This window comes from Leuresthes tenuis, unplaced genomic scaffold (assembly GCF_036924035.1).
Source record: "Leuresthes tenuis unplaced genomic scaffold, fLeuTen1.0.hap1 SCAF_1, whole genome shotgun sequence".
Lineage (NCBI taxonomy): Eukaryota > Metazoa > Chordata > Actinopteri > Atheriniformes > Atherinopsidae > Leuresthes > Leuresthes tenuis.
The window spans coordinates 24,060,577-24,084,738 of NW_027325355.1; the positions used below are offsets into that span (position 1 = coordinate 24,060,577).

General features: G+C 44.8%; 2 protein-coding genes and 1 long non-coding RNA gene across 12 annotated transcripts in view; 1 reads left to right on the plus strand and 2 right to left on the minus strand.

Annotated features, from left to right (window-relative positions):
- Nucleotides 1-5,945, minus strand: part of zranb3 (zinc finger, RAN-binding domain containing 3) — a 122,206-nt gene extending 116,261 nt beyond the window's left edge. The window contains exons 1-2 of the mRNA XM_072370483.1: nucleotides 5,729-5,945; nucleotides 3,925-4,113 (exon numbers count right to left, since the gene is read on the minus strand). Coding sequence (XP_072226584.1) covers nucleotides 3,925-4,070 — 146 coding nt within the window. The 5' untranslated portion in view covers nucleotides 4,071-4,113; nucleotides 5,729-5,945. The remainder of the gene's footprint in view (nucleotides 1-3,924; nucleotides 4,114-5,728) is intronic.
- r3hdm1 (R3H domain containing 1) overlaps nucleotides 1-24,162 on the plus strand; it is a 367,959-nt gene that overhangs the window by 322,811 nt on the left and 20,986 nt on the right. For 4 of the 10 annotated variants that reach the window (XM_072370598.1, XM_072370822.1, XM_072371163.1 and 1 more), the window contains exons 1-5: nucleotides 6,035-6,137; nucleotides 12,930-13,074; nucleotides 17,219-17,414; nucleotides 19,782-19,799; nucleotides 20,327-20,416. In XM_072370598.1, the coding sequence (XP_072226699.1) occupies nucleotides 17,259-17,414; nucleotides 19,782-19,799; nucleotides 20,327-20,416 (264 nt within the window). In that variant the 5' untranslated portion in view covers nucleotides 6,035-6,137; nucleotides 12,930-13,074; nucleotides 17,219-17,258. Of the gene's footprint in view, nucleotides 1-6,034; nucleotides 6,138-6,168; nucleotides 6,327-9,180; nucleotides 9,334-12,929; nucleotides 13,075-17,218; nucleotides 17,415-19,718; nucleotides 19,800-20,326; nucleotides 20,417-24,162 lie in introns of those variants that run through there. The other 6 variants (XM_072370670.1, XM_072370747.1, XM_072370962.1 and 3 more) reach the window with 6 other exon arrangements.
- LOC140276318 (uncharacterized) overlaps nucleotides 1-24,162 on the minus strand; it is a 195,955-nt gene that overhangs the window by 170,419 nt on the left and 1,374 nt on the right. The window lies entirely within an intron of this gene.

Sequence of the window (24,162 nt, forward strand, 5' to 3'; positions counted from 1 at the left end):
AGGCTTCTGTCCCAACTGGGTCCCTCCGTTGGTCCCAGGATTGTCGTCTAGCAGCTCCTACACCACGCCTAAGACAATCCAAACTCTGTTCATGTGTCGTCCCACGATGGTGGAATGACCTACCGAGCGCTACCAGAACAGGGGCGTCCCTGTCTATCTTCAAGAAGCTCCTGAAAACCCAGCTCTTCAGAGAGCATCTCCTATCCCAGCACTTACCTTGTTCTTCCCTACCCCCTCTATCTCTGCACTTTATCTTTCTGCACTTCCTTCTATGCCTGCACCCTATCTCTGCTCTGTCCCCTCTGACAGAGTCGGACTCCTGGGTTCCTTCTATGTAGCTTATTGTTAGCTTTATTGTTAGCCCGCCACTGCTGGTTGTTGTCCCGCCTAAAACCGGTGTAGGTACCAGATCTGCTCGGGGCCTGTTGGCTGGACGTTGGCACGGTGACGTAAGGGAATGCGATTGGGAATGCGATTGGTCCGGACAACTTACTGAAGAGGTAAAACAACCTATTGAAGTTGTTTTCGCGGCTCTTCGTAGGAAACATGGACGGCTTTTACAAAGAAATCCAGCATTATCTTTCGAAAGGGACTTGACCCCCGAGCACATCTGGTTCTTATGAAATGGGACGCAATGTAGTTTGTAATAAAGTTGGAGTTTCTATTAAATAACCTCATATTGGCAAAAAATACTTCATTCATAAAAATGTAAATAGTGGGTAACGTAAACCCAAACAGGAGCACATCTGGTAACCCGAGCACATCTGGTACCTACACCGTCCAGCTTGATCTTGTGAATCGTCTTCATTGAGCTCCTGCATGAAGCCAACGATTTAAGTCGAATTTCTGACATCTTCTCAGTGATTTGTAGTAAGATACATCAGCTTTAATAGAGTTTTCACTGATTTATGTCAATCCTCTGCGGCTGATTGGCTCGTTTGTGTGAACAAATCTTTATATTAGGAACAACAATCGTGTTACCATGATTTTTGTCATGTAACTTCAGCAAATCCCACCCTGTTCAGTGAAAAACCAGGGCAGACTTGCACTGCATCCCTCGACTTTGCTGCAAGGTTCAGTCGACACATTTTGAGCACTTTTGAGGAGGAAACATGAGCTCCTAATGGACGATGGTTTCCCATTTCTGTGTTGGTCAGCTCAGAGGTACAAAGAGAATATTCTGTGGATCCCAGCAGCCAAACTTCTGTTCAACTTTCTAAACAATTCAATCAACCACATCTCACAGGTTTTTATTGCTGTACTGTGCCTCGACTCTCACAAATCATCCCCCATTTTACTCCATAAAACTCACTCACTCCCCCTCCCACACGGGCCGATACAGCCGGCTCCACAACTATTTGAATAGCAACAACATTTGATGTTTTGGTTCAGTACTTTCGATGCTCTGGGTGTTAGATTTAAGGAGAAAATCCTCCCACGGATCCTCCTACGCTGGCAGATATCCAACATCAGTCTGTGATGTTCAGCACATTTCAGGGCTTATTTCATAATGACAGGCTGCCATTTATTTTTCTGCCTGTCAGCCGGTCATGTCTACCGTGGCTCTATTTTCAGGTGGCCATATCCTGTATTTTCTAGAGATGCTGTACCCCTTTCCTAAAAATCCAACAACTTTACAGCTGTGTGTTCAGTATGTAGACATATTGTCAGTTTAAGCTTGTTATCAACCTTGATATCTGACTTTATTCTCATATTAAGCCTTTGGAACCCCTTATTGCTCTTTAAGCACAGTACAGCAGATATAACATGGCTGTTAATGAGTGGAAACTAAGAAAATAAACCCTGTAAATCTATGAATTTCTCCACTTATTTGAGCTGTGAGGTGGATCTGTAGTAAGTGTGAGCTGCATCATCATTAGGTTGGCTGATATCACACATCTGTCAGCTCTAAACGAGACACTCGGAGCGGATCTGGAACAACATGACCTCAATTAGGTGGACAAGTATGGAGCCTCAGGTTTGGCATTTTGGAAACATGTTGGACAAAGACGACGTCTGTGCAGTGAATCCAGCTGCACTTACAGTTATGTTGATCTCTCCCAGAGAGAGTTAGAAGCAGCAGAGTGTCTTCTTCCCCTCCTGAGCATGTATACTGGGACCTGGTCCATTTAAAAGGCCAAGTCGAGCTGTAACTGTGGCTCGGCTCAACGGTGCCGCTGAGCCTGCTGAGTGAATATAAAACGGCCCAGTTTGACAGTTAACGTCTGAAAGATGCTACAACTTTTACCGGTCAGCAGGAAAGACGTGGGTTCAGAGCCACATGATGCTGCTTTTGGTCAAAGTTTCCAAATGAAAGGCAACGAGGGAAATAAAGCAAGTCTTCACAGCTCTTCCAGATAAGGACAGCTTAAAGTTGCATGTCATGACACGTTCATTAGAGCTTTTATTAGATGCTATTAGATGCTTTCATTAGAGCTACCAGATGGGACTAATTCACCTTCCATCAAACAGACTGAAAACCTGCTCATTGCTTGTTCTCAGTCATTAAAATCCTTGAAAATCTGAATAATCAAAGTTAAAATGCGACAAAGCTGAACCACAACTGCAAAACAAATGAACGATTTTGACTTAAATTCAACATTTCCACGAGACTCTGGACAAACCAGAGGAGGCGTCCTCAGTCCTTGAACGGCAGAAGCTCCTCGCTTTGCATTGAAAGGCAGCTGCCTGCACACAAACTTCTCTAATCTTCTTCTTCGTGGTTTACATTTCCAGTAATGCATTCAGCCTTGTTTTTACCTCCGTTGCTGCGCTCGTATTCAAACTGAGAAGGTCGAATGGAAGTCACGCTCAACCCACTGTAATGTGCTGAGACTGCAGGCTTTCAGCGGAGGAACACTTCCCCATGAAGCACCGTGACGTAAAACAACACCGGAGTCTTTTAAATGCCACATCTTTATCACAAAAATCAATGTTAATCTAATAAGCCGCACAAGTCAGAGGTTCCTTTTAAACATTTATAGACAGGAATCTGGGTGAACCTCCACTCCCAAGCTGAGATTTTTTTCCACAAACACCACATTAACGTAAGCTCCCTCCACAAACAGTAATACTGCTACTCAAACAGTTCCAGAGAGGCCGTCCCCGCTCTGCTGTCACTGAAGCCAATTGACTCCTGACCCAGTGCAAGAAAGCCCTGCCTCCCAGTGTTCCTAAATCAATATGGCTGCTCCATCTCACCCCTCAGATTGGCTCCCCTTGGGCTGACCTTCCCCAGAACCAGAGCATGCCTTCGACTGGTCAGGGAGGAAGAAACAGGCGAGTCCTGGTCTGCTCCGTCAGTTCAAGCTGAACAAACTGGGACACTTCCCATGGAACCTGGACCTTTTCTAAATCACGTTCGATCCTGACTCTTCTTTCCCAGCGACCATATGGTGTCGCAAATGGCAGGAAAACACAGTTTTTTGTTTCAGTGTAGAAGTGAAGCTGAACTGCCATACTTTAAAGCTCCATTAGGCAAATTATCTGTGTAAAACAATTCTATCGAGACAAAGTAACGCACTGATGCTGCAGTGTGGAATGTGTTAGACTGCAGATTTACTCAGTTTGGCCAAATGAAGTTGAGCAGCAACATCATACATTGAAAAAAAGAAGATTTTAAGGTTTTTTTTACATCACACACTAAACAAATAGGAGCTAAATGTGCAGGATGTACCTGTATGAGTTTTACAAACAAGCAAAGGGATTATTTATGGGGCTCAGAAACCTCTCATGTGCATTTTTATGCAACTACACCAGTCAAAGCTCCACAGTTGGAAACTGTTGAGGCCATTTTAAAAACAGCCTCATTCAACTTTTAAAAGAGGAAAAACTTATTCTTATCAAGCTAAATCAGCTCAGTTAAATACTATTTTTGTATGTTCTGCCTATCAACTTAACGAAGCGTGCTGCAGCACTGCTCACCGTCCGTTCTGAGATAAAGCGAACTCCACTCCCTCCTTTTGGAAAGACATCAGGCGCTGCAGGAGCTTGTGAGGAAGCCCTGACAGTTGCTGTGACCATCTTGTATCACAGCAAGAGGTCTGTTGGGCATTAGCATCCATTTCCATTAGGAAGTCCTCATCAGGTTACTCAGCCAGATCTGATTTTAAGCTGGAAAATGAAAAATATAATGTTAAAACAAAAGATTCATGTTTGGCCTGAAATGGAATTTACTACATGTAAGGCATCACTTTTAGTCAGCTTATGTAATGTTAATATAGACTACAAGTACATATCTTACTCATATTGGACAGAAAATATAGATATTTTTGCATTATTTTGTCACTTTGCGATTAATTTGCATCATTTTATCTTTCCAAGATGGTTTCATCTTACATGTTGTGCACTTTATGTGGTGATTTGAATCTAATTAAAGTTAATTTCTCCAACATTTGGGACACATTTAGTCTCATCCAAGTCACTTTCCAGATTACTTTTCTTTTTGTGACCATTTTGTGGCACATTTTGGTTGTTTTCCATCACTCTGTGGTCATACTTTCTGTTTGTAGTCATTTTTACAGCACTTCTCAACATTTTGTGTCTCTTCTTTTACATTTAACTTTGTTTGCGTGTTAATATGCTTATTATTAAGCAAATGCTTGGTGTAATATGACATGAATTATCAACATGACATGTACTGTCTTTTACCAATCATTACTGTGATGTCCAGACCTGCAAATTAGTCATTTCTAATGGCAAAAAAACACAGGTTAAAGTAAATATTTTTAAATAACCAAAGCGTGTTGATATTCTCGTATATTCAGTGCCATTGCCTTATAGATATAAATAAAAGCAACTTTATCAACATTTTAATCTAGTGAATGTTATGTCAGAGGCCAATAAAAACCTTAAAACCAATAAAATATGTGATGCACGTTTTCCAGAGCTGACTAGAATAAACTAAAGACGCTGAAGTTGGCTTCCGATTCGTTTATGAAGGGGATATTCACAGAGGGCAAAGAGCCTGCAGAACACACCAGACTGGGTGTTCTGGACTGAATTATTCTGAAAATGATACACATTCTTTAATGCACACTTTGTGAAACTTTAATCTCTTTGTGAAAATGCATAAATGGCTATTTCGCTGCTTTTTTGGGGGGCTCGTGTTTTTGGAATTAAGAAGGGTTCACAGATCACATACTATGTTCTAAATAATCTTTTTTCAGTCCATATTTGACCAGTTTTAACTAGTGTGGTTGTCATAATTGGCCTGTACGCCAAGAAAAAGCAAAACACTGAAATATCCGTCAATGCACACCCCTTTTAACCCGAAGCCTCAAATCAGAAGCTAACGTCAGTAATTAATTAGCATGTTAGCATGGATGTAGCATACTTAGCAACAGTAAACCGGAAGTAGGCTTACTTACAGAAATAAAAGCACTTCATCGGATTATTAGCTATATTACTTTGAGAACTCAGCCCATAAGTATGGCAGCTATTTGAGGACTTTACAGTAATGTAAGTTAAAAATAAAAATAAAATGTCAATACGAACAATAAGTTCCTATTTTCTGTTGTGTTTATATGCAACACTACAGCTAGCTCTGCATTGCAAGAAGAACTAGCGTTGGTTTGCGGTTAAAACTGAGGAGCTCACTTACCAGACGTTGTGTTAGCCAAGCTAAATTAGAAAAGACTGGCATCAGTTTTGTCTACATAAGCAAGGTTTTCCTAGTCGGTGAAACATTTGTTAGAAGAGCTGCGGTCAGATGGGTACAACAGCACACATGCTTGGGGAAATAGTGCAGTTTCGCGGCAACTCCGAGGTACGCTCGGTTTATAACACCGAGCACTCGCTGGATGGTCTCAGACAACTCCGTGTCCGTCAACGGGCCACTTTAAACACAAATCGACGAAAAGTTTTACGAACTGACACCACTGTTTCGAAATATGTTAATACAAATGACGTTATTGTCACACAAACTGCGTGCGAGCGCACGTACATGCTGCTAAGCACCGAAAAAAAAATTGTGTTACGACAAGACGTGACATATTTTCAACGCCCTGCGTCTCGGGCGTAAGGAGCTGACGCACAAGCAGGCTGCTGGTCGACGTTTCTCCTTCACTCTGCCACAAACAGTAGCTACTTCACACTCGGTAGGAACAACGGCTGTCCACCGATTGTAAACCAAAGCGGTAAGGCAACATTAGATATCTGCTGTATCCTGCCCAAGAGTTACTGGTTTGCGACAAATAATGTCAACCGGGTAGTTGTAAGGATTTACCACGAGCTAGTTAACGGAAAACATCTCTCTTTGCTGGTGTGTGACAGCTCAGGGCGCCGGTGTTTGGCCGTTTTCAGGCGTTAGCAAGCCACGGTGCCAGGTAAGAATCGTTAGCTTAGCCCCGACACGACCCAACGTCAAATGTAAGTCACCATGTTCCCTTGCGTTTCGGCAAAAGTACACACCCCACAGCAAGAAAACATCCTTAAATTCTTAATAGTCATACATTAATTCGTCGTTCGTCTTGGAAGCCGTACAGTACTTTTAAAATATTACAGTATTATTCAATAACTTTTAGGCCTGGTCCGACTGTCTTTCCCAGTCGTCCCGCAACGGATACTGTGCTAATGTTTACTGTCAGTTGAATAAATTTTTATCTTTTTTTTTTCTAAATTTTCGTTCTGCTTGGTTAAACGTTTAATCGGCCGAATTGTAGTTACATATTTTCATTTACAGACTAACATATTTCTTGTAGTGTGGCGATTGTGGGCTTGCCGATACAAACGGAATATGAATTTGTCAAGTTTGTAAGGGAGGCTGGTGTGACGGATTCGCAGTTGAATCTTCGAAGAGCAGCACTTAAGCCTGTAGAGATCCATAAAAATAGGTGTCTATTGATCCTCCAACCGTCATATGTGATATGGCAGTGGTCAGGGTTTATAATTATGTTATATATATTTATTTTTATTTACATTAGAATAAGCCACTCGTATTAATAAATGACTTTTCTTGTTGCGCAGTTAGCCTAAAACCAATCAGGAGGGTTTACCAATGGGGTCAGAGAGGGTTAATGTCGGGTTAGGACTTAAGACCTCCGTCGCTGTGGGTTTAACAGTGTCCGGAGTTCATGGATCTTTCTTAACATGACATAAAATATGAGTGATAGTCTGAAAATAGTTGTGAATACTGTCTCAAAGTGGTGCCTGACAGTGTAAAGTATTTACTTCTATCACTGACATACATTAGCAGAGCTCCATTCTGACACAGTTTTTTTTTAAAAAGTGGACAGGGAAATCTGACTTGAACTAGATTTATCCTCATCAAAGACCATAAATCAAAAATCCAATAACCCAAATTCGTGCTTGCCTAATAAGTAAGCCATAACCACTATAATACAGAAGCGTCAGCCCAGACAATAATCGCCTCATTGACTTTGTGGAAATTGACAGAGATGGCATTGGGAGCCTAGAGTTGCCACCAATGAGGCTAAGCATCATGATAATATCATTTTCATTATGGCACCAGCGAAGCCTGGTGAGTGGAGGGTGGATGCTGGTTCGGTGCCTGCGGCCGCTGGAGATGATGTGTTCATCTTTACAGAGCTGACAGTGCTTCTGAGCGGAAACATACTCCATATTAGATTTTGTATCGTGGATTTTTGCAGAATTTCGCTATAAATCTGTATAAACTGCCCGCGCTAAAGTGATCTATTTGACATGCTTACTGCTGGTTGGGCGCATCAGGAAGTGCAGGTAACATCAAAGTATGCTAAATCATAGCTCCAGTTCTGTGGCGTGACCTCCCAGAGCTTAAAATAAGTGCTAATAATTGTTTGCCCCACCAGTTTCACCTGGCGGCTGCTCAGCCCACTGTTGACCATTCATTAGACAGGTTAGGGCGTATTTAGAGCTGATGACATTATCACATATTGAGGTTGAGGTTGCTGTGTAATAGCTTTCACCACAGATGTAGCCCGATGACTAAATTATTCATCGCCTTCCAGGGAGAGAAAGTCTCTCGTTCCTCTAATATTTGGTCGGGGCCATTTAATAATTCATCCTCCTATCCATAAATTGTTTGTTCAATTGGTGACCTTTTCGTGGGATTAAGAAAGCACAAAAATAAATTCTTCAGAGACCTGGCATAACGAATGGTACAATTATGAGGCAGGATTGGATCGGATCGTTTGTCGCAGCCTGGTGTTGGTTGCTAAGTGACAGCAGGAACTTTTCCGCCCACTGTGTTTGCTGTTAAAGTCTGAGTGACTGAGAGGACAAAAACAATCACATTATGGCAGTCTAGACTCAGACTTGCTATGTCTTTGACAGCCAGTCTGTAATTTGGTGATGAAGGTGCTTCATGAAGTAGATTACTTCCAAAATGCAGTTATCAGTCCCGTCTCTTCTTCAGAGACAGAATTCTTAGACTTGATCAGGTTATGATTTTGGTTTGAATTCCCCTTAAAGTCCTGACGGGAACATTTCGGTGTGCGTGAGACGGCTCGAGGTGTGGTTTTGGGACGTTTTCTCGTCGATTGGCCTCAAACGGCGTGTATTATTGCGGTATTTCAGGTGGAGTCGGTGGGATTTGCTGTGGCCTTGTGTTCTTGTGTGAGAAGCAGGGTGCCAGCTTTAATGGGAAGGTAGCCCAGTGAACAGCTCGGCCGCACAGCAGCCAGCGCCTCCCCATCGATTCTCCACCTGCTCTTTGAGTACCTAGCTGGCCACAGACATGTCGCTGCTGTCCTCCTCCTCCCAGTTCATCGCTTCTTCTCCTCCTTTTTTTTCGCCTCCTCCGTGCCTCTTTCTTAGCGTGCCTTTCTCGCCGCTTTACCTCCCACCCTCCCATTTTCCTACTCTTCCTCACGGTCTCCTTCAATCTATCCCATGTCCCTGGCTGCCCTCTCCTCCTCCTCCACCCCCCACCTCCATCCTAAAGCAGAGTAGCTAATGAAGAGCCCCATTTAGCCAGTGACTTTGGTTCAGTCAGGGCTCCGTAGTGCTGGCCGGCCTCGGCTGCAGTGACTGGCTGCTGAGGCTCTGACATCACACAGGGGCCAGCTGTTGATTTGGCGCTGTCTCCAAGGCTGGCTGGCTTGATGGGTTGTGGCAGGTAGACTTGTGTTCGCACAGCGCTCTTCCCCTCCCTTCATCTCTCTTCCTCTCTTTGTGACACCCACTCCCCTCACCCTCTCCCTTTACACTCTCCTCTCCCCGTCTTCCACTCTCACTCAGTCGAGCAAGAGTACAGGAGGCAGCAGGCAGCTGCCGAGGAGCGAGCTGGGAGGCAACTCCAGCCTCCTCTCCAGCAAATTGTGCCTCCTGTACGATGGAAACTAAACGGTCACAGAGCAGAAGGGATGGAGGGCAGAGCTGCCGGGCATGCAGGTATGTCCCAGTCGCTCTGATAGTGAGCAGATGTTGACTCTTACATCTTGTTTATCTCATTTACTGTCCAGACTTTCTGTGGTTGTTCTTGTTTTTTGTGCTTTTTCTGCATCTTTGACTTTTTTTCCTCTCACAGCGTCAGGTTAAGTAATGTTCACCTCACTTCTGTTTTAAAACCATCTTTCTGCCTCTTTATCAGTACGTTGTATTGAGCAACTTTGACGCCGTTTTCTTTGGCTTCTTAAACCAGGTGCAACATGAAATTTAGCTGTCTGTCAGAGCTGCGTTACGCACCCAGCTGAGCCCAGGGCTTTCCAAATCTTCTTGCTATTTTGTCAGCTCTGCTTCTGCTTTTCATTACAAGGATAATTAACCAAGATCAGCCGAAAAGGCTTCACTCTGCATTGTTCTCCAACTCAGCTCGTCCACTGTTGCTTCCGTTTGTCCTGCAGGTGTTGCCTGCAAATGGACTTTTAATGACTTATTTTTATTCCTCTCTCTTAAGGCTTCATAGATTTAGAACTGCTAAACTTGCATGTCAGGTTTTTTTTTGTGCTTATTGTTTCTGCTCTAATTGCCTTGATTGAAATTCCTTGGAAACTCTCTTATGGGATAGGTAATGGATTACCTCCATGCTCTGCTGTGGATTTAATTTATTAAGACTGGCTGGCTGCACCTCGGCTGTGTCGCTCCGCCTCATGCAACCTGAAGGCAAAGAGAGGAGCACAATTAGGGGCTCATTTGTGCCTGTTTATGGGTTTTTTCTCTCTCTTTTTCTTGGCTTATTCAGTCTGAGCCGTTACAGCAGCTTCTTACACTGACACTGCCTTTGTCGGCCTGAAATTGAGGCAGGCAGTGAATGAAAGTAATATGATTTCATGGGCTTTTCCCCCTAATTGTCCTCTGGTCCAATTATATAGCTCCCCAGTCAGTGCTTTCCTTGCTTTGCAATTAGCAGAAATGGTTAGAAAATGGGAGATTAGTTACTCAGTTTAGCAAAACACTGAAATCAATTTTATTGCAGTGCAGTGAACGAGAACCAGCATGAGTGACTGTTTATTTGATGCCTGATATTATTTGTCAGGTTGCATGTCTGTAAAAAGCCTGACTCTCTCATTTGTTTGGGAAGCGGTGTTTAATTGGTTGTACAGTGTGAAAAATGAGCCAAACCCGCCGTTATACCGCTGTAACGGCGTCTCAGCTTTTGTCTCACAATGATCCTGCGAGCAGAGCGGTGTTTAAGACGTCTCTGCTCACAGTATCCCATCCGCTCCGCTCGGGCCGCCGTCCTTTTCATGTGGCGCCTGCAGAAGCTCATCAGCCACCATGAAAATCGAATTATTTTTCAGTGCATAATCTGTGAATGCCTGCAGAAAGACGCTACCCTTGCAAATGTGTTATCTCTTCTTCTTTTTTTGCACCTTTTCCTTGACTCGTGTCTTCGTTCTCTGCCGAGAATAGAACCAGGGATCGAGTAGCAGATAGAGGGAGAGGATTGAGGGTCCTTCACCTCTAGTCGAGCTGGTTATAGCCAGACAAGAGCTTTGATCCACGCATAGCTGAGCAGAACAGAGGTGTGGGAGGGAAAGGTCAGCCTTTGCGAGAGAAAGAGCCAGGTGAGTGTGATGGGGGGGTAGAAAATAAGTAGATTGAAGTGTTGGCTTTCCATCACAAGCAGGCTCTTCTACGCTTCGCAGTCATGAAGAAATCTGTCATTAGTCCGTGAGAGTAGTCTGTTGAGAGACCCGTGTTTGATTAACTCGGCTCAGTAGATGGCAACACCTCTGACCCTTCAGTGGGTTTATCAACTTTTAATCTTAATCAAGGCTGCATATGTGGGTGGTTTTAACAGCAGAGCTGCTGGTCTTCCAAAGGATCAGATTTCACAGTTAATTATTTCAAACACAGGCTGTGTTCGGATCCCTTTGATTTAGCATTTCTGCATTTTAACAGGTTTGAATTTGCATTGTGTGCTAATGTGCAGGTTTGTGTGTGTGAGAGGTGGCAGATGAATGGCTGGTGTGACACCAAGCCAAGCCTGAGAGAGCCTCTTTAAGGTTGCTGCACTCTGCGGTTATTTTAATACCAGTGAACCACTCCCTGTCAGCCTCGGCACAATGCTCGACAACGCACTGGCGGGTGGAGCATCTCTACAAGTTCAGCGCTGTGTGAGATTCTGTGTGTGTGTTTGGCAGCGCTGGAGCTTGTTAGAAGCTGTTGATCTCCTGTCAGATGGGGATGCTTCGCTGTCTGTCTGTCAAAACATTTTATTTTTTTATATTTTAAAGGGAATAGGAGGCTGCATTATTTACTACGCTCACACGTAGCTCAGTGTGAGGTCCTGCAGCCATCCGGCCCGCTCAGCAGCTTCAGTCCTGAGACCTGGAGCGTCCACGGTCACGGTGGCGTTCACACTCTGCCTGTGTGTGCGAGATGGCTGCAGGACCAGCTCTGAAATGAAATTTCAGACATTTCTCTGGCATCTGCAGCAACCTGAAATGCCATCACTTCTGCTCTCAACTAGGAGCAAGGAGGTCTAAATCTGGAGCCGCAGCAGCAAAATGATTCTCCTGTCACACATAAAGTACCATTTAACAAGTGCTGAGTGAGTTTAGAGCGAGATAAGAGCCAAAGGAAGGAAGGACGACAGAGAAAATGCAGAGAATGTGAGCCGGCTGCAGGTTGAAGGCACCCAAATTTGAACATTTAAGCAGGAGATGACATTAAACATCTTTTTTTTCCAGTTCTGTGTTGCAGTTTTGAACAAAAGCAGCACACCAAATGGCGTCTTTGCAAACCCTCATCGCTTCTGTGTGGCTCTGGCTTCAGGCTTAGGTGTCATGAGAATGAAATCTGGTGGATGGGATTGAATGAAAACCATGCTGGGACCGAGGGAGGCAGCCGGAGCGCGATAATTAATCAGCTCCCAGTCATTTTTTTGGATCGATTACGTCGTTGACAGCCGAGTACATTTGAGTTCAGTCAAAGACAGAAATTCTCAGGTTTGAAAAAATTAGAACGGCCTCTTTTAAGCATTTCTTTTAAGCATTTTATAGACCAAATGATGTAATGAGTGCAAACTGCCGTGAGATGAAATGAATCCGATGTGCAGCAGCCTCATCTGCACCACCTGGAATGGAGGAACCGCCTAATTAAAGCAGCAGCTTTTGTTGGAGTTTTTAGATTTCTACCCCGCCCAAAAGTGTCGCACTATTGTTCAGCTCGGGAGGAATTTTCTGCAAAACGCAGACCTCCTGCTACCCGATGTGAAATTCATGTGCCACCATATAAAATGGCAGCGGATTTTGAGCTGAGAAATGCTATCTTCCCCCGCTGCTCTCTGAATGCCTAATGCTTGGTTGTTCCAGGGTTGGCAGGGGTGCCGCTCTCCCAGTTCCTTCGCTCCTCATCCATTATTTATGGTGCAGCGGCACGCAGAGGTCCAGAAATAAACACTCAGCACACTTCAGATGTCTTTGCTTTGTTTCTGCCACGCAAATATGTCCGAGTCGCTGACACTCGGGCCACGTGGGGTCGGTGACAGCGGCCCCTGACCTATGACCCGCAGCTCTAACCCCACCCTCTCTCGGTTGCAGGTCGCCAGGGGTCATGATGGCGTCGGAGGCCCCGCTCGCTGTGCAGAGCAGCTGAAGCAGACATGGGCGCAGAAGTATTGGATGGCATCGGTTGGCTCAGCCTCTTTGACGTCACCAGCCACAACCACCACTGGCTACGCAACAAGTACGTGTTTGTTGTCATTTAAGGACGTCAGTTAGGGATTTAAGGTCCGTCCTTCTGCTGCTGGTGCAGAGCTTTGCAGAAGGATTGATGTGACTGAAAGAGTGAAATTTAACAATCATATTTATTTAGTTTAATCTAATCTATCAATTGATCTTGTTGCATTTTGCCATTTTTATTGTTGAAGCACCCACTGCATGAAAACACACTTTTTACGTGATTAAATGTGTGAAATTATACGATAAAAACGTTATTTGCACGAGGAATGCCCCGATGAAGGTTTGTTTTGCACCACAGAAGCACACGAAAGTCACTGAAACATTTTTAAAGATAAACAAATGAATTTAGATTCAAATGTCTTCACATAAAGCAAAGTTTAATTATTAGTTTTAAGATATTTTCACCCAATCCTGATTCCGTTGTGTAACACTGCAGAAGGAAAGCTGGGACATCTTAAACAGTAGCTGTTGTGAAGGACCCTGAACGCAGCACGGCTTTGCTAACGTTACATGCATCACCAGAGCATGCTGCTGTCTGATTATCCCTCATGGAACCAGTTCGCACTGATTCAGTAACATTAGAGGGTTGCAGCTGTTTTATTCATGGAGGGAAATGTGTTGCTGATGCATTATTATGTTCATATGATCAAATGATCCAAGTGGCTGATATAAAACACACCAGTTTGAGGCGTATTGGATCGAATTTGGGCCCCAATCTTACACTTGAGATCAGATTCCTAATTTCCACCTTTAGTTGAGGATTCTCTTCCTTCTGTTCAAATATCTTCTCCAGAAAATATATTTAACTGCTGCAGCCTTGATCATTAATCCTTGATCTCCTCGTTGCCTTTGTACACACAACCCTTCTCATCTTATTGTGATATTAGCCCACCTTATTCTCTGAAAATCACCTGCAAAAATACTAAGTTTCTGTCAGTAAAATGGTTGCCGTCACACTAAGTGCTGCGATGGATGACAAATCATTTAACCATTAGATTTAATGCAGGATAAGCTACGTTTCTTCTTATTATTATTATTTATTTATGATGATTTAAAGCTGGAATCAGTTACTCTGCAACATGATTAACTCGGATTGGAAGTCAGCAGCTTCTCCAACAGGAGCATCAAATGTTAAAGGAAATTATGTCTGTTTTCAGTCTCACTCATAAGAGACCAGTTTGTAACTGAGAGAGTTTCTTAATGTAACACCAAGGACCAGACGATGATCCATATTACTTATTCAGTCAGAACATCAGGGATTCCAAACAGGCTCACTGTGCAATTACCCCAGCCGTGAGAGACGAGACGGGGAAGTACGAATACATCAAAGTCCCCAAGCCAAATTTAGTGCAATACTCCAGACTCGTGATAAAATGTGTTTGGAAGAATGAATGATTCTGTGAGAGACAAAATGGCCATCCATCAAAGCCTGGCTCTGGAAAATATCTGTCCAATATTGCAAATCTTCAACCGAGCGACTCAGGAGACTTCACTCATCAAAATGTCAGTGACAGACACTAAATATTCAAAGACGTGCACAGCACTCTGGAGTATTAAGCTGTTTTCTTTCAGAATGTAGAAATAATGTAAAGCAGCAGCCGCGGTTGCTTTTTGTCAAACCTCTGACAGCTCATTGAAATTCAGCGTCTCGACTCTCGAGTGCCCGGGCAAATTTTAGCTAACCTCTTAGCCTCAAACGGCATCGGGTTCGCGGTACAATCACTCCGGCAGGGAAGCCGCGGCCCGCGCTGGAAGTCAATTACTCCGACGTGTTTAAGGACAGCGGCTCCCTGCTCGCTGTCTCAGCTCTTTTGGATAGAGACGAACAGTCAAGTGTTCGCCGGCTGCTTTGCTTCTCAGCGATCAGGCAGGAAAACGGGTTGAAGCCTGGAACACACGCAGTCACACCCAAGCACAGCCCAAGTGTTGTCATGTGTGGCTCCAGTTCTGATGGGCCCATTGCTAATTAACCTATTAATCATAGCTCCCGTGTACCAGATGTCTGGCCACCCTTCCCCTGCATCTGTGTGCGTATGTAAGCCCTGCGTGGGGCCGGCATAATAAGAGCAGATCAGCAGGGTGAACTCGCACCATGACACCAACAAAGGGAGGTCGTGGCATTACACAGATATGTCCTGAGACGGAGCACAAGAGCAAAGCAGCAGCTGCTCCACGGCCGCCCAAAACGCTGCAGAAGTGGGCCATAAAGCACTGGGCGAGTATGATGCTTCTGCATGAGAGAAAGGTGGAAGAAACGGCCTCAAACTGTCCCGTACGCTTCCACTGGGATGTTCTCTGTAACCATCCGGTTGTTTTGTGGATAATTAAACACCCAAAAAATAAATAAAAATATGCAATAACCTAAAATATATCAACAGAATTTGTCATTTTCATTTCCTTTTATGCTCTTCCTCATTTCTGCTGATGATAAATACTTAATTTTCCACGTAAATAACAGAAAATGAAGCTTCCAGTTGGCAGAGACTCACTTCGCAGCAGAAAGCAAAGCTTATATTTCCAGTCGGTCTTTCTCACAGGAGCGAGCTGCTCCTGCTGCGTTCTGTCCAGTCCGGTCCATTGTGTCCAGCTGAACAGCTGCAGAGCTGCAAGGCAGTGCAGAATGTAGTGACTGATGACCACAGACTGTGATGTTGACACCAACTGCCTCCTCTCCTTTTTGTCCTGCCTTTTGCTGCATAGACCTTTGTCGCCGGAGACTTTCTTGATTGTCAAACGCAGGCGTCACTAATTTAGTCTGAATCACATTCGGGCAGAAAGCCGTTAATATTCTCAGTAACACGTGTGTTTATTCTGCAATAACAGCTCGGGCCGTGATTAACAAAGCTACGGATTGCACCTTTACGCGAATCCCAATTACCACACGAGCTAAATTGTAGCTTTCCCGGTTAAGATTATATCCACGAAGGCAAAATAAACACGCGCTCCGGGAACAAAGAGCAGGCATTTTGATGTGGGCGGGATCTAATGTGAACAAGTAAGTTTGATTCATTACTTTACAGAGATTTTCTACTGCATAAAACTTCATTTTTACTTTTACTTGGATGGATTTTAATCCTTTTGGTCCATTTTGAAGTCTAATTAAGATTAAATAGAAACATGATGAATGTAATAAGGTTTCTGTAGGTTCATAAGAAGCTGCTTAGATGCCTGATTAATATCAGCTGAGGGCATTTTTGCGTAAGATTCAATATTTAAAGAGTTCTAACTTGGGTTTAAAGACAAATAAATGTCGTGGATTGTTGTTAAAAAATCAAATCAAATGATTCTTTTTGGCTGAAACGAGCTTCAGGCCAGCTTTGGTCAGTTCAGACTGCCTTTCTAATCCTGCCGTGTGTTTTTGGACACACCACCTGTTATTTTGGAGGAGCTGATGGGTTGGTTTAGTTAAGGAAGCAGCGGTTTGACAGAAAGGAGAATGAAACAACTGGTGGCTTTGGGTGCTTTTTGCCTGGTTCACCGAAGAGTTTTATGCACATTTTTGTTTTGTTTGAGTTTTACCAGACATTTTCATTCCCATTTAAGATGAATTTATTCATGAATCAGTCTCTTAAAGCTGCAGCGTAACAAAGCTCATATGTACCTGTCCAGCATCATAATTCAGTCCTTTACTGCCCAAAAGCTGTCGCCATTGAAGAGAAACACCGATATTTACCCTTGTTTTGTCTCTTTCTGTCATTCTGCATGTTTGCTGCTGAAGGCAGTTTCTCTGTGGGTGGGGAGGGGTTTAAAGGTGATATTTGCTTGCCTGGAGCCTTTTGCCTTGTTGTAATTAATATGTTTTGGCTCTGATCTGTTCTGTGTGCCTCTTCTGACGGCTCCAGGACAGACAGCGACTCGCATCACATGACCTGGTCTTACAGGAAAGTCCGGTCTGCTCCAGATAGTCTCCCGACGTGTCTTTTTTAACTACTTTTCAAAGAATTCACTCATGAGTTTAAAGCCAGCTACTTGGCAGTCTGAACCTGTGTCTGCGGCTTGGAGCAGTCGCTTGTGATGGGGATAGAAACCTCTCCAGCTGCTCACCGTGGCGACAGATGATGCCTCCACAGACCATAGATGGAGCTCTGCTCAACCTTCTGATTCGTTGGTAGAAACGAGCTCTTACTGGGTTTGTTCCTGTCTTTCAGGTTCTGTGTTTTTGCCAACATCTACCTGTAAGACTTTGCAATGAGAATGTCCGATATCGTGGACACTGACACGATGAAGGTTTCCGAGGTCGCCGACACGCTGTCATCTGCGAAAGACAACGCCACCAAGAGCGAGGTCTCTGACCAGAGCCAGAGCGGCAGAGACGAGCACGGCAGCAACAATAAGGACACGCAGGTAAAGAACAGCCTCAGCCGTTGAGCATTTTGGTCTCACAGCAGCCTGACTTGAACCTGAATAAGCTGAGGACGCTTGACAGCCTCCCCAAACATTTAGACTCTTTCACTGCACTCACCTCCATGGAAACTCAGGAGCTGTCAGCGTCAAACGCCAGCTGCCCCGGGGATCTCCTGTCACCTGCGGCGTTCCAGATGATTCTCCCGGCGGCGCCAACAAGAGAAATGATTCCTGACAATTGTAATCTGCACAGTCTGAAATAATAATGAGGGGCTTGACTCTGCCTGTCCTCAGCTCTGAGGCCAGTGGAATCAAAGCTGCACCCAGAGCGGGGAGGCGTTAAAGCGGGGGTCTGGGACAGCTGAGATCACTTTCAGACAAACTGCTAATTAATTAGCTGTTTGTCACTGGAACGGTGAAATTTGCACGAGTTCATTTGGTTTCCCAAGTAAAACCGGTTTGTGCTCACAGTGGAATTGATAATAACGATTTTTAAATAAAAAAAGGTGATCAAAGAAACAAAAACCAGAAAATAAAAATGAGTGTCTTTGGCTGCAGCCTAAAAATAGGATTCAGGCCAATCTGGCCTCGTGGTCGGAGGCAGGGAGAGAAAAGGAGTCAGGCAGGCAGATAATCGGAGCCTAGATCCTGGCTTATCCACCAACTTCCTGCACCTATGTTACCCTGAGGAACAGAATGACACCAGCGTGGGGGGAGCAGCAGGAGAGAGTGAAGAAGACGCAGGCAGAGGAGGGAGGGAGAGGTTGGAAGAAGGAGGGATTAGAGGGGAAGGAACAGAAAGGCGGAGCAATCTGCCATTTGAGTTTAAACAATTTACATTCATTAAAACCCCAAATGGAGTGGTTTCCTTTCCTGGGTCACCTGGGCTCCTCTTTGGGAGTTTTAGGTAAAGAAATGAGGGAGTTTGAACCTAATGAGTGGGCGTCGGTCACAGCAACAACGAAATATTAAGCCATCAAGAGTTAAAGCTTTGTTTGCTTCACACGTTCGGGTCTGATTCTCCTCACTCTGGCGTGATTATTTCACCTGAACCAGCCTCCCGGCTCGTTATTTTCAGCCGCCGAGGAGGCGAACCTGATTCTGTCGCTCTGTGTAACTGCGCCTGTTAAGTGCCTCAAATATTCATGACGGGTGAAATGGAGGACATGGGAAATGGGGATGAGGAACAGGGAAGGAGGTGAAAAAGCGTTCCGATGGAGGTAAAGAGAGGAGGAAAGACGGAATGACTTTGCCACCATCTGCCTCCAGCTCTCCAGCTTCGTCCTCTGCGGCAGGACAGGTGGCTGGTGGCCGCCCTACTTCTGCTGACTTCAGCCCTTTCCCTCTCCCCCCTTTCCCATTCCTTTATCTCCTGCCGGCATTGTTCATTCCCCTCCGGCCCCACACCGCTCAATTAGCTGGTGTAGCGGTGCGCTCACAGTCCCTCTCCTCCCCCGTCCTCCACCCTCCCCCACGTCCACATTACCTGATATAGAAAGCGTGGGCAGGTCACCGGCATCGGAGATGGGCGAACAGCAGCCCATTTCAATTTTTTATAGCCGTTATTTGGCCCTCAAGCTCAGCGATGGAGGGGAGGGGCTGTCCTTTTTGATTTTTAGAGGACAGGCTGGAAGGACGGATGCATGTTGGGATTAGGAAGCCGAGGACTGGGCTCCGTTACAATTTGGACTGAAACGGTTCCAGCCAGGTCTGCCTCCTCTGCTCCGCTATGCGTGCTACTGAGAGACCGTCTGTTTGCACACACATGCACACACATGCACACACATGCACACACATGCACACACATGCACACACATGCACTCGTGCATGAAGCACGGAGGCACCGAGCTGTCTCACACGCCGCTGGGTGGCCTCTCTCTGCTTTCTGCAGCTCACCTTCACATGACAGCCACACAGACCTGGGAACAGCACGCACACACCCAGCTGACCCCAATCTCTCACAGCCAAATGTCTGGCTTTTGTTTTCTGCGCTGCGTGTGTTTTGAGGGGAGTGTGCATGTGAGGAAGGGTCCCCACGGTGCAACAGCCTCAGCAGCATATGCTCTGCACAAATCCACTCTGAGATTTAATTTTGCAAAGAGAATTTGGGTTTTATTGTGGCAGATCAGACCATTAAATGTTTTTTTTGTTTTTTTATGTTTATTTGAGGCAGAGACATAAAACCGACAATAAATCAGCTTTATTTTTTGCTGCTATGAATTGATTCCAGTCCCTTATTGCACAAAATGTTGAATAATTAAAGGTTTTTTGCACTTCAATCGCTTTCCGCCTTCAAACTTTAAGTTTTCTCTATTTCCTTATAAAATGTGCGCTTTTCTCCTGCACCTCTCCGCCACCTATGGGCAGCCCGTGAAGTCCTCTAAGGTATGCTTCGCTCGACTTGCATGTTGCACACGGATGCTCCAACCTGTCTCACGTGCATTGGATGCCGTTGTTTTCTTGAATTGACTTGGAAGTCGTACACGTGTTTCTGCAGATGTCCAAAATGAATTCGCTGCAGTATATTCAGAAGCCTTTTTCATGAGTGACAGTGGAGGCTGCAGTGCACTTTCTGCCTAAAACTCCAACTAGTTTGGCCTTGCTGCATTGATGCTCCCTCAGGGAATGTATTCGAAGGCTTTTTTCCTTTTGCTTTAATTTGTTCTGGTCAAGTTGAATGGAACGGTTCTGACTCTCATGTCAGATGCACCGTTGTCTCAGGCCAGCAGTGAAAAGCTCAAAGAATGAAAAGTAAATGACTGACCCTGTGATTTGCTTGCAGCTGGATCTTGCTCCCTGGCTGTTCTCCTGTTCTAATTTGGCTTGTCACTGTGATGCGTGCTGTTGATGCATTTGTGTGTGTGCATGGGTTTTAACTGTGCCCACCTACCTGCATACCCCTCCCCACTTAGTCCAATACCAGGCTAAAGCTCGTGCGGAGCCTGGCCGTGTGTGAAGAATCCTTTCCTTGCCCTATTCCTGAGCCGTCAGCAGCACCTCAGGTAAAAATCTCCCTTAATAACCCGAGTTTATTTACATTATTTACATTTGTGTGGCGACTGCCACCAACAGAATATTTCCCCCAGTCAGAAGGGCGACTTCCTCAACAGTTAAACAGTAATCTGTGTGTAATTAGCTGGTTATTACACATGTTGGGACACATCAAGCCTCACTGGTTAGACTTACACTTGTCCTTTGGTGTTTACTCATAAAAGTGTCCTACAATGCAGGCGAATTCGATCCACAGACCTCACCCCTCCGAGCCAATCAGGTTTGAGCTTGAGTTGAAGGCTTCCACTGTACGAACTTTTACTTATTTCACCTTAAGCACTGGAGGCAAAACCTAAGTAATGCCGCTTAATTTTCATTTATATTACACCTGAAAGGTCTCGTTTACTGTAAATGAGTCCAGATGATTTAGTGTAACCTTATATATGATAACAGTTGATTTAAAGTGGCGTTACAATTATTAGACATATGGAAACCTTCCAGTATTCATCACATATTTGAATAAGTGAGTAAAAATTAAATAAAAAAGCCTTATATTACTACTTATATTACTATTGTATCAACATGTGGGTGATTTACTTTACTATAAAAGCTTTCGATTAGCTCACAGTTTTAAAGGTTTTTAAAGTATTTGTTGATCAGTAAGAAGATGGAACAAGAACCAAAACTGCAGCCTTCTGACAGTCAGGCAAAAGTTTCTAAACTGGGCTTCATAGATCTGGCCTCAAACGGCTTATTTCACTGAAGCGTGGACTCGTCCTGAGATCTGATTGGCTCAGAGTCCTGAGGGGTGGCGTCTGCAGGTGGATTCGGTCTGATGAACTCGACTGGGTCCTAAATGCTTGAATTTAACCTGCCAAATGTTTTATTCTGAGTACATTTGCTCACAGAAGAGAGGAGTCAGATGTAATGTGAATGTTATTCTTCTGGTAGTTTTTTAGTTTTTTCTCCAGAAGTCTGCATCTTTACCAGTTAAATATTAGTGCATCTGTTACTTTTCAGTTAAATCTAGCCTCAGATGCCCGATATAACTGCATTTAAAGACGAATCCAGAGCCGGGGTGAGATGGTAGCCCTCCTCAGAGCAAACCTTATGGGTGTTTAACGTTGTGTGTTGGTTCATTCATGAATAAGCAGCGTTTTTTGTTTTGTTTTGTTCGCTTCAGATCCCATAAACACTCATTTCAGTATTTATTACGTCTCAAAACTGTTAAATTCTTCTGGAACGGATGCGTCTGAGCGCTTCAACCACACCACTGATGCTTTTCGATCTGATTCACACTAATGTTTCCTCACCTCCTGCCTCTGAAACGCTTTGAAAGCAACGCTTCATTCATCTCAGCGGTTTAAACCATCGTGCTTTTGTTCACAGTTTGAGCCAAAGCTAATAGAGCTAATAGCTCTGCACGTTGAGCTTAGATCACGGTGGAAGTCTGGACCGTGATCTGGAAATTGTGATTACTGTTTTTTTGTTGCAGTCGCCCTTTTGTGAAACATTGATACTGACTCATCTCTAATTGCACCCACTCAGTTGATGTGACATGCAGTTTTCTTTTTAAAGGCCGTAACGTTCATCTCAGCCGTCTCATCGACCCTCTGTGTGATGTTGCTGTTTCCGTCAGGCTTTAGCCCAATTCGCTAAGCCCTTGTGCATTATGTCATAAGCGCTGACCTCGGATCTCTTCTTCATTTCAGCTCATTACAGCCGAGCAGATAGACCTCTGATGCTTGATTAGCGGGCTTTTGTCTGACAGCTGTGATTAAATACCTGGCTGTGGCTGCCTGATGAAAACATCGCATCATCAAAAACAGAAAGTGTGGCGCTCCAGCAGCACCTCTGCCGTTACTTTGCTAAATCAACGCTTCTTTTACACTGTATCTCCAGGCTAAAACTTTCTCCATTACATGCAACTCTGCACAACTCCTGGCACACACACACACACAGGTGAATCTGTTCCAGGCTTTTCAGCCAGTCAGCACCGGGCTCCATAGCCAGAGGGCGGTGTTATTCCCACAACAGCATCGCGCCGTCTGCACTCACACGACGTCCCGTATTACTGCCATCAATCATGTCGAGGAAATTACAATTTCCACACGTCAGCTACAGGGAGCTGTGGAGCGCTCTAATTGAATACTCCTGATATTTTCCCCACTCCTGTTATTGGCCCCAGAGTTGAAACTCCTTCTGTGGCAAACTAACCTTGAGGGGCGAGGTAATGCAATAAAAGGAGAGCGAGTGGGTGGGGGGGGGGGGGGGGGGGCATTCTGCTGTATGCGCTCCGATTCTCAATCAAACTTTCATGATCACCAGATCTGAGCACGTCCCATTGTTCAGCTTTCCACATTAGTGTCTCTGCTGTCAGACATTAAGGATTAACAAAGGGCTCCCGGTGCTGTCCAAGGCCGCACCGCTGCATGAGAAGCTGCATCTGCCCCTGCTTTGTCGGCTTGGCTGTCAACTCCAATCCATGCCCCGTCGACGCGGGCCTTTGAATGCTCGCCGTACCTTTTTTTGTTTTAGACTGACAGCATGTTCATTACATATTCACAAGACCATCATTTTCACGCTGTTTTTCCTTTATCTTGAGGTAAATGGGTGTCAGGAAACAAATGAGGCGGCGCCTAACAGCTGCACATCAACCCGGCGGTTTCCATGCGATGCCGAGGGTGGCATTAAGCAGCAAACATCAGCGCTTCTTGCCTGAAGAGTGGGGGGGGGGGTCTTTAGCTTTGACGAACACACACAGACTTGCTGTCGCTGAAACAACACACGGTCCTGGACTCGCTTTCGCTCCCTCCCCGTCTCGCTCAGGCAATTAGACGCTCACGTTTCTCATTTGCATTTTACATTTTCACATGCTTTCTGAGCGCCTTCAAATGAAGGGAAGCGCAGCATCTCATTATCTTGCTCCACAGCTGTTACGGGGATCAAACTTGTGACCTTTAACGGTTATGAGCTGCTCTCCCACCGCGAGGTCACTTCTTTTCTCTCCCACACGCTCGCGCTCGCACACACACTCGCAGATTCTCTGATGTTGGCTTCCCAGACTTCTGCTTAATCCACTTAGAGTGCAGTGCGGTCGCAAGCCCTCGCCACTGTTCAGCGTTGCTTTCAGCCCTTTGTAGAATTGCCTGAAAAGCAAATCAGATACAGCTGAGAGTGTGCAAATGTGTGTGTGAGCAACACTGTGTCAAACCAAGGCAATGTTTAATAGATTTTACCCAAAGATCCACAGTCTTCCAGCCAGACTGCAGCATGGTCGCTTTTAAGAATCTTTACAGTTGGCGGCGGATTACAGCAAACCCCTCATTGTGTTGAATTTAATGGAATGAAATGTGCTGTGTTGTTTAATTTTAGGCTCACATTCATGTTTTATTCAGGTGGTTTAATAAAAACAAGCTAATCTGGAAGATTAATTGCCATAGTGATTTGGAATTCATGGACGCAGGCGCATTATTTCTGGCAAGGAAACTGGTCTCTGTGATAAACCAGGAGAGTTTATTAAGTGTCTTGCTGCGGCCTCCATTGCAGATGCCATTGTCTAATTAACCCAGGGCCTGAGGCAAGATCATGGACCTAAATGCCTCATATTTAATGCCTCCTCTCTAAATGAAAGTCTTGTCAGTCATACAGAAGAGACGGAGGTCACATTTAGCATTCTGCACTCTTGTAAAATGACTTCTTTGCAGGAGGTATTTTGAGTCTCTCAAAGAGGTTAAACCAAGCCGGATGTAATATG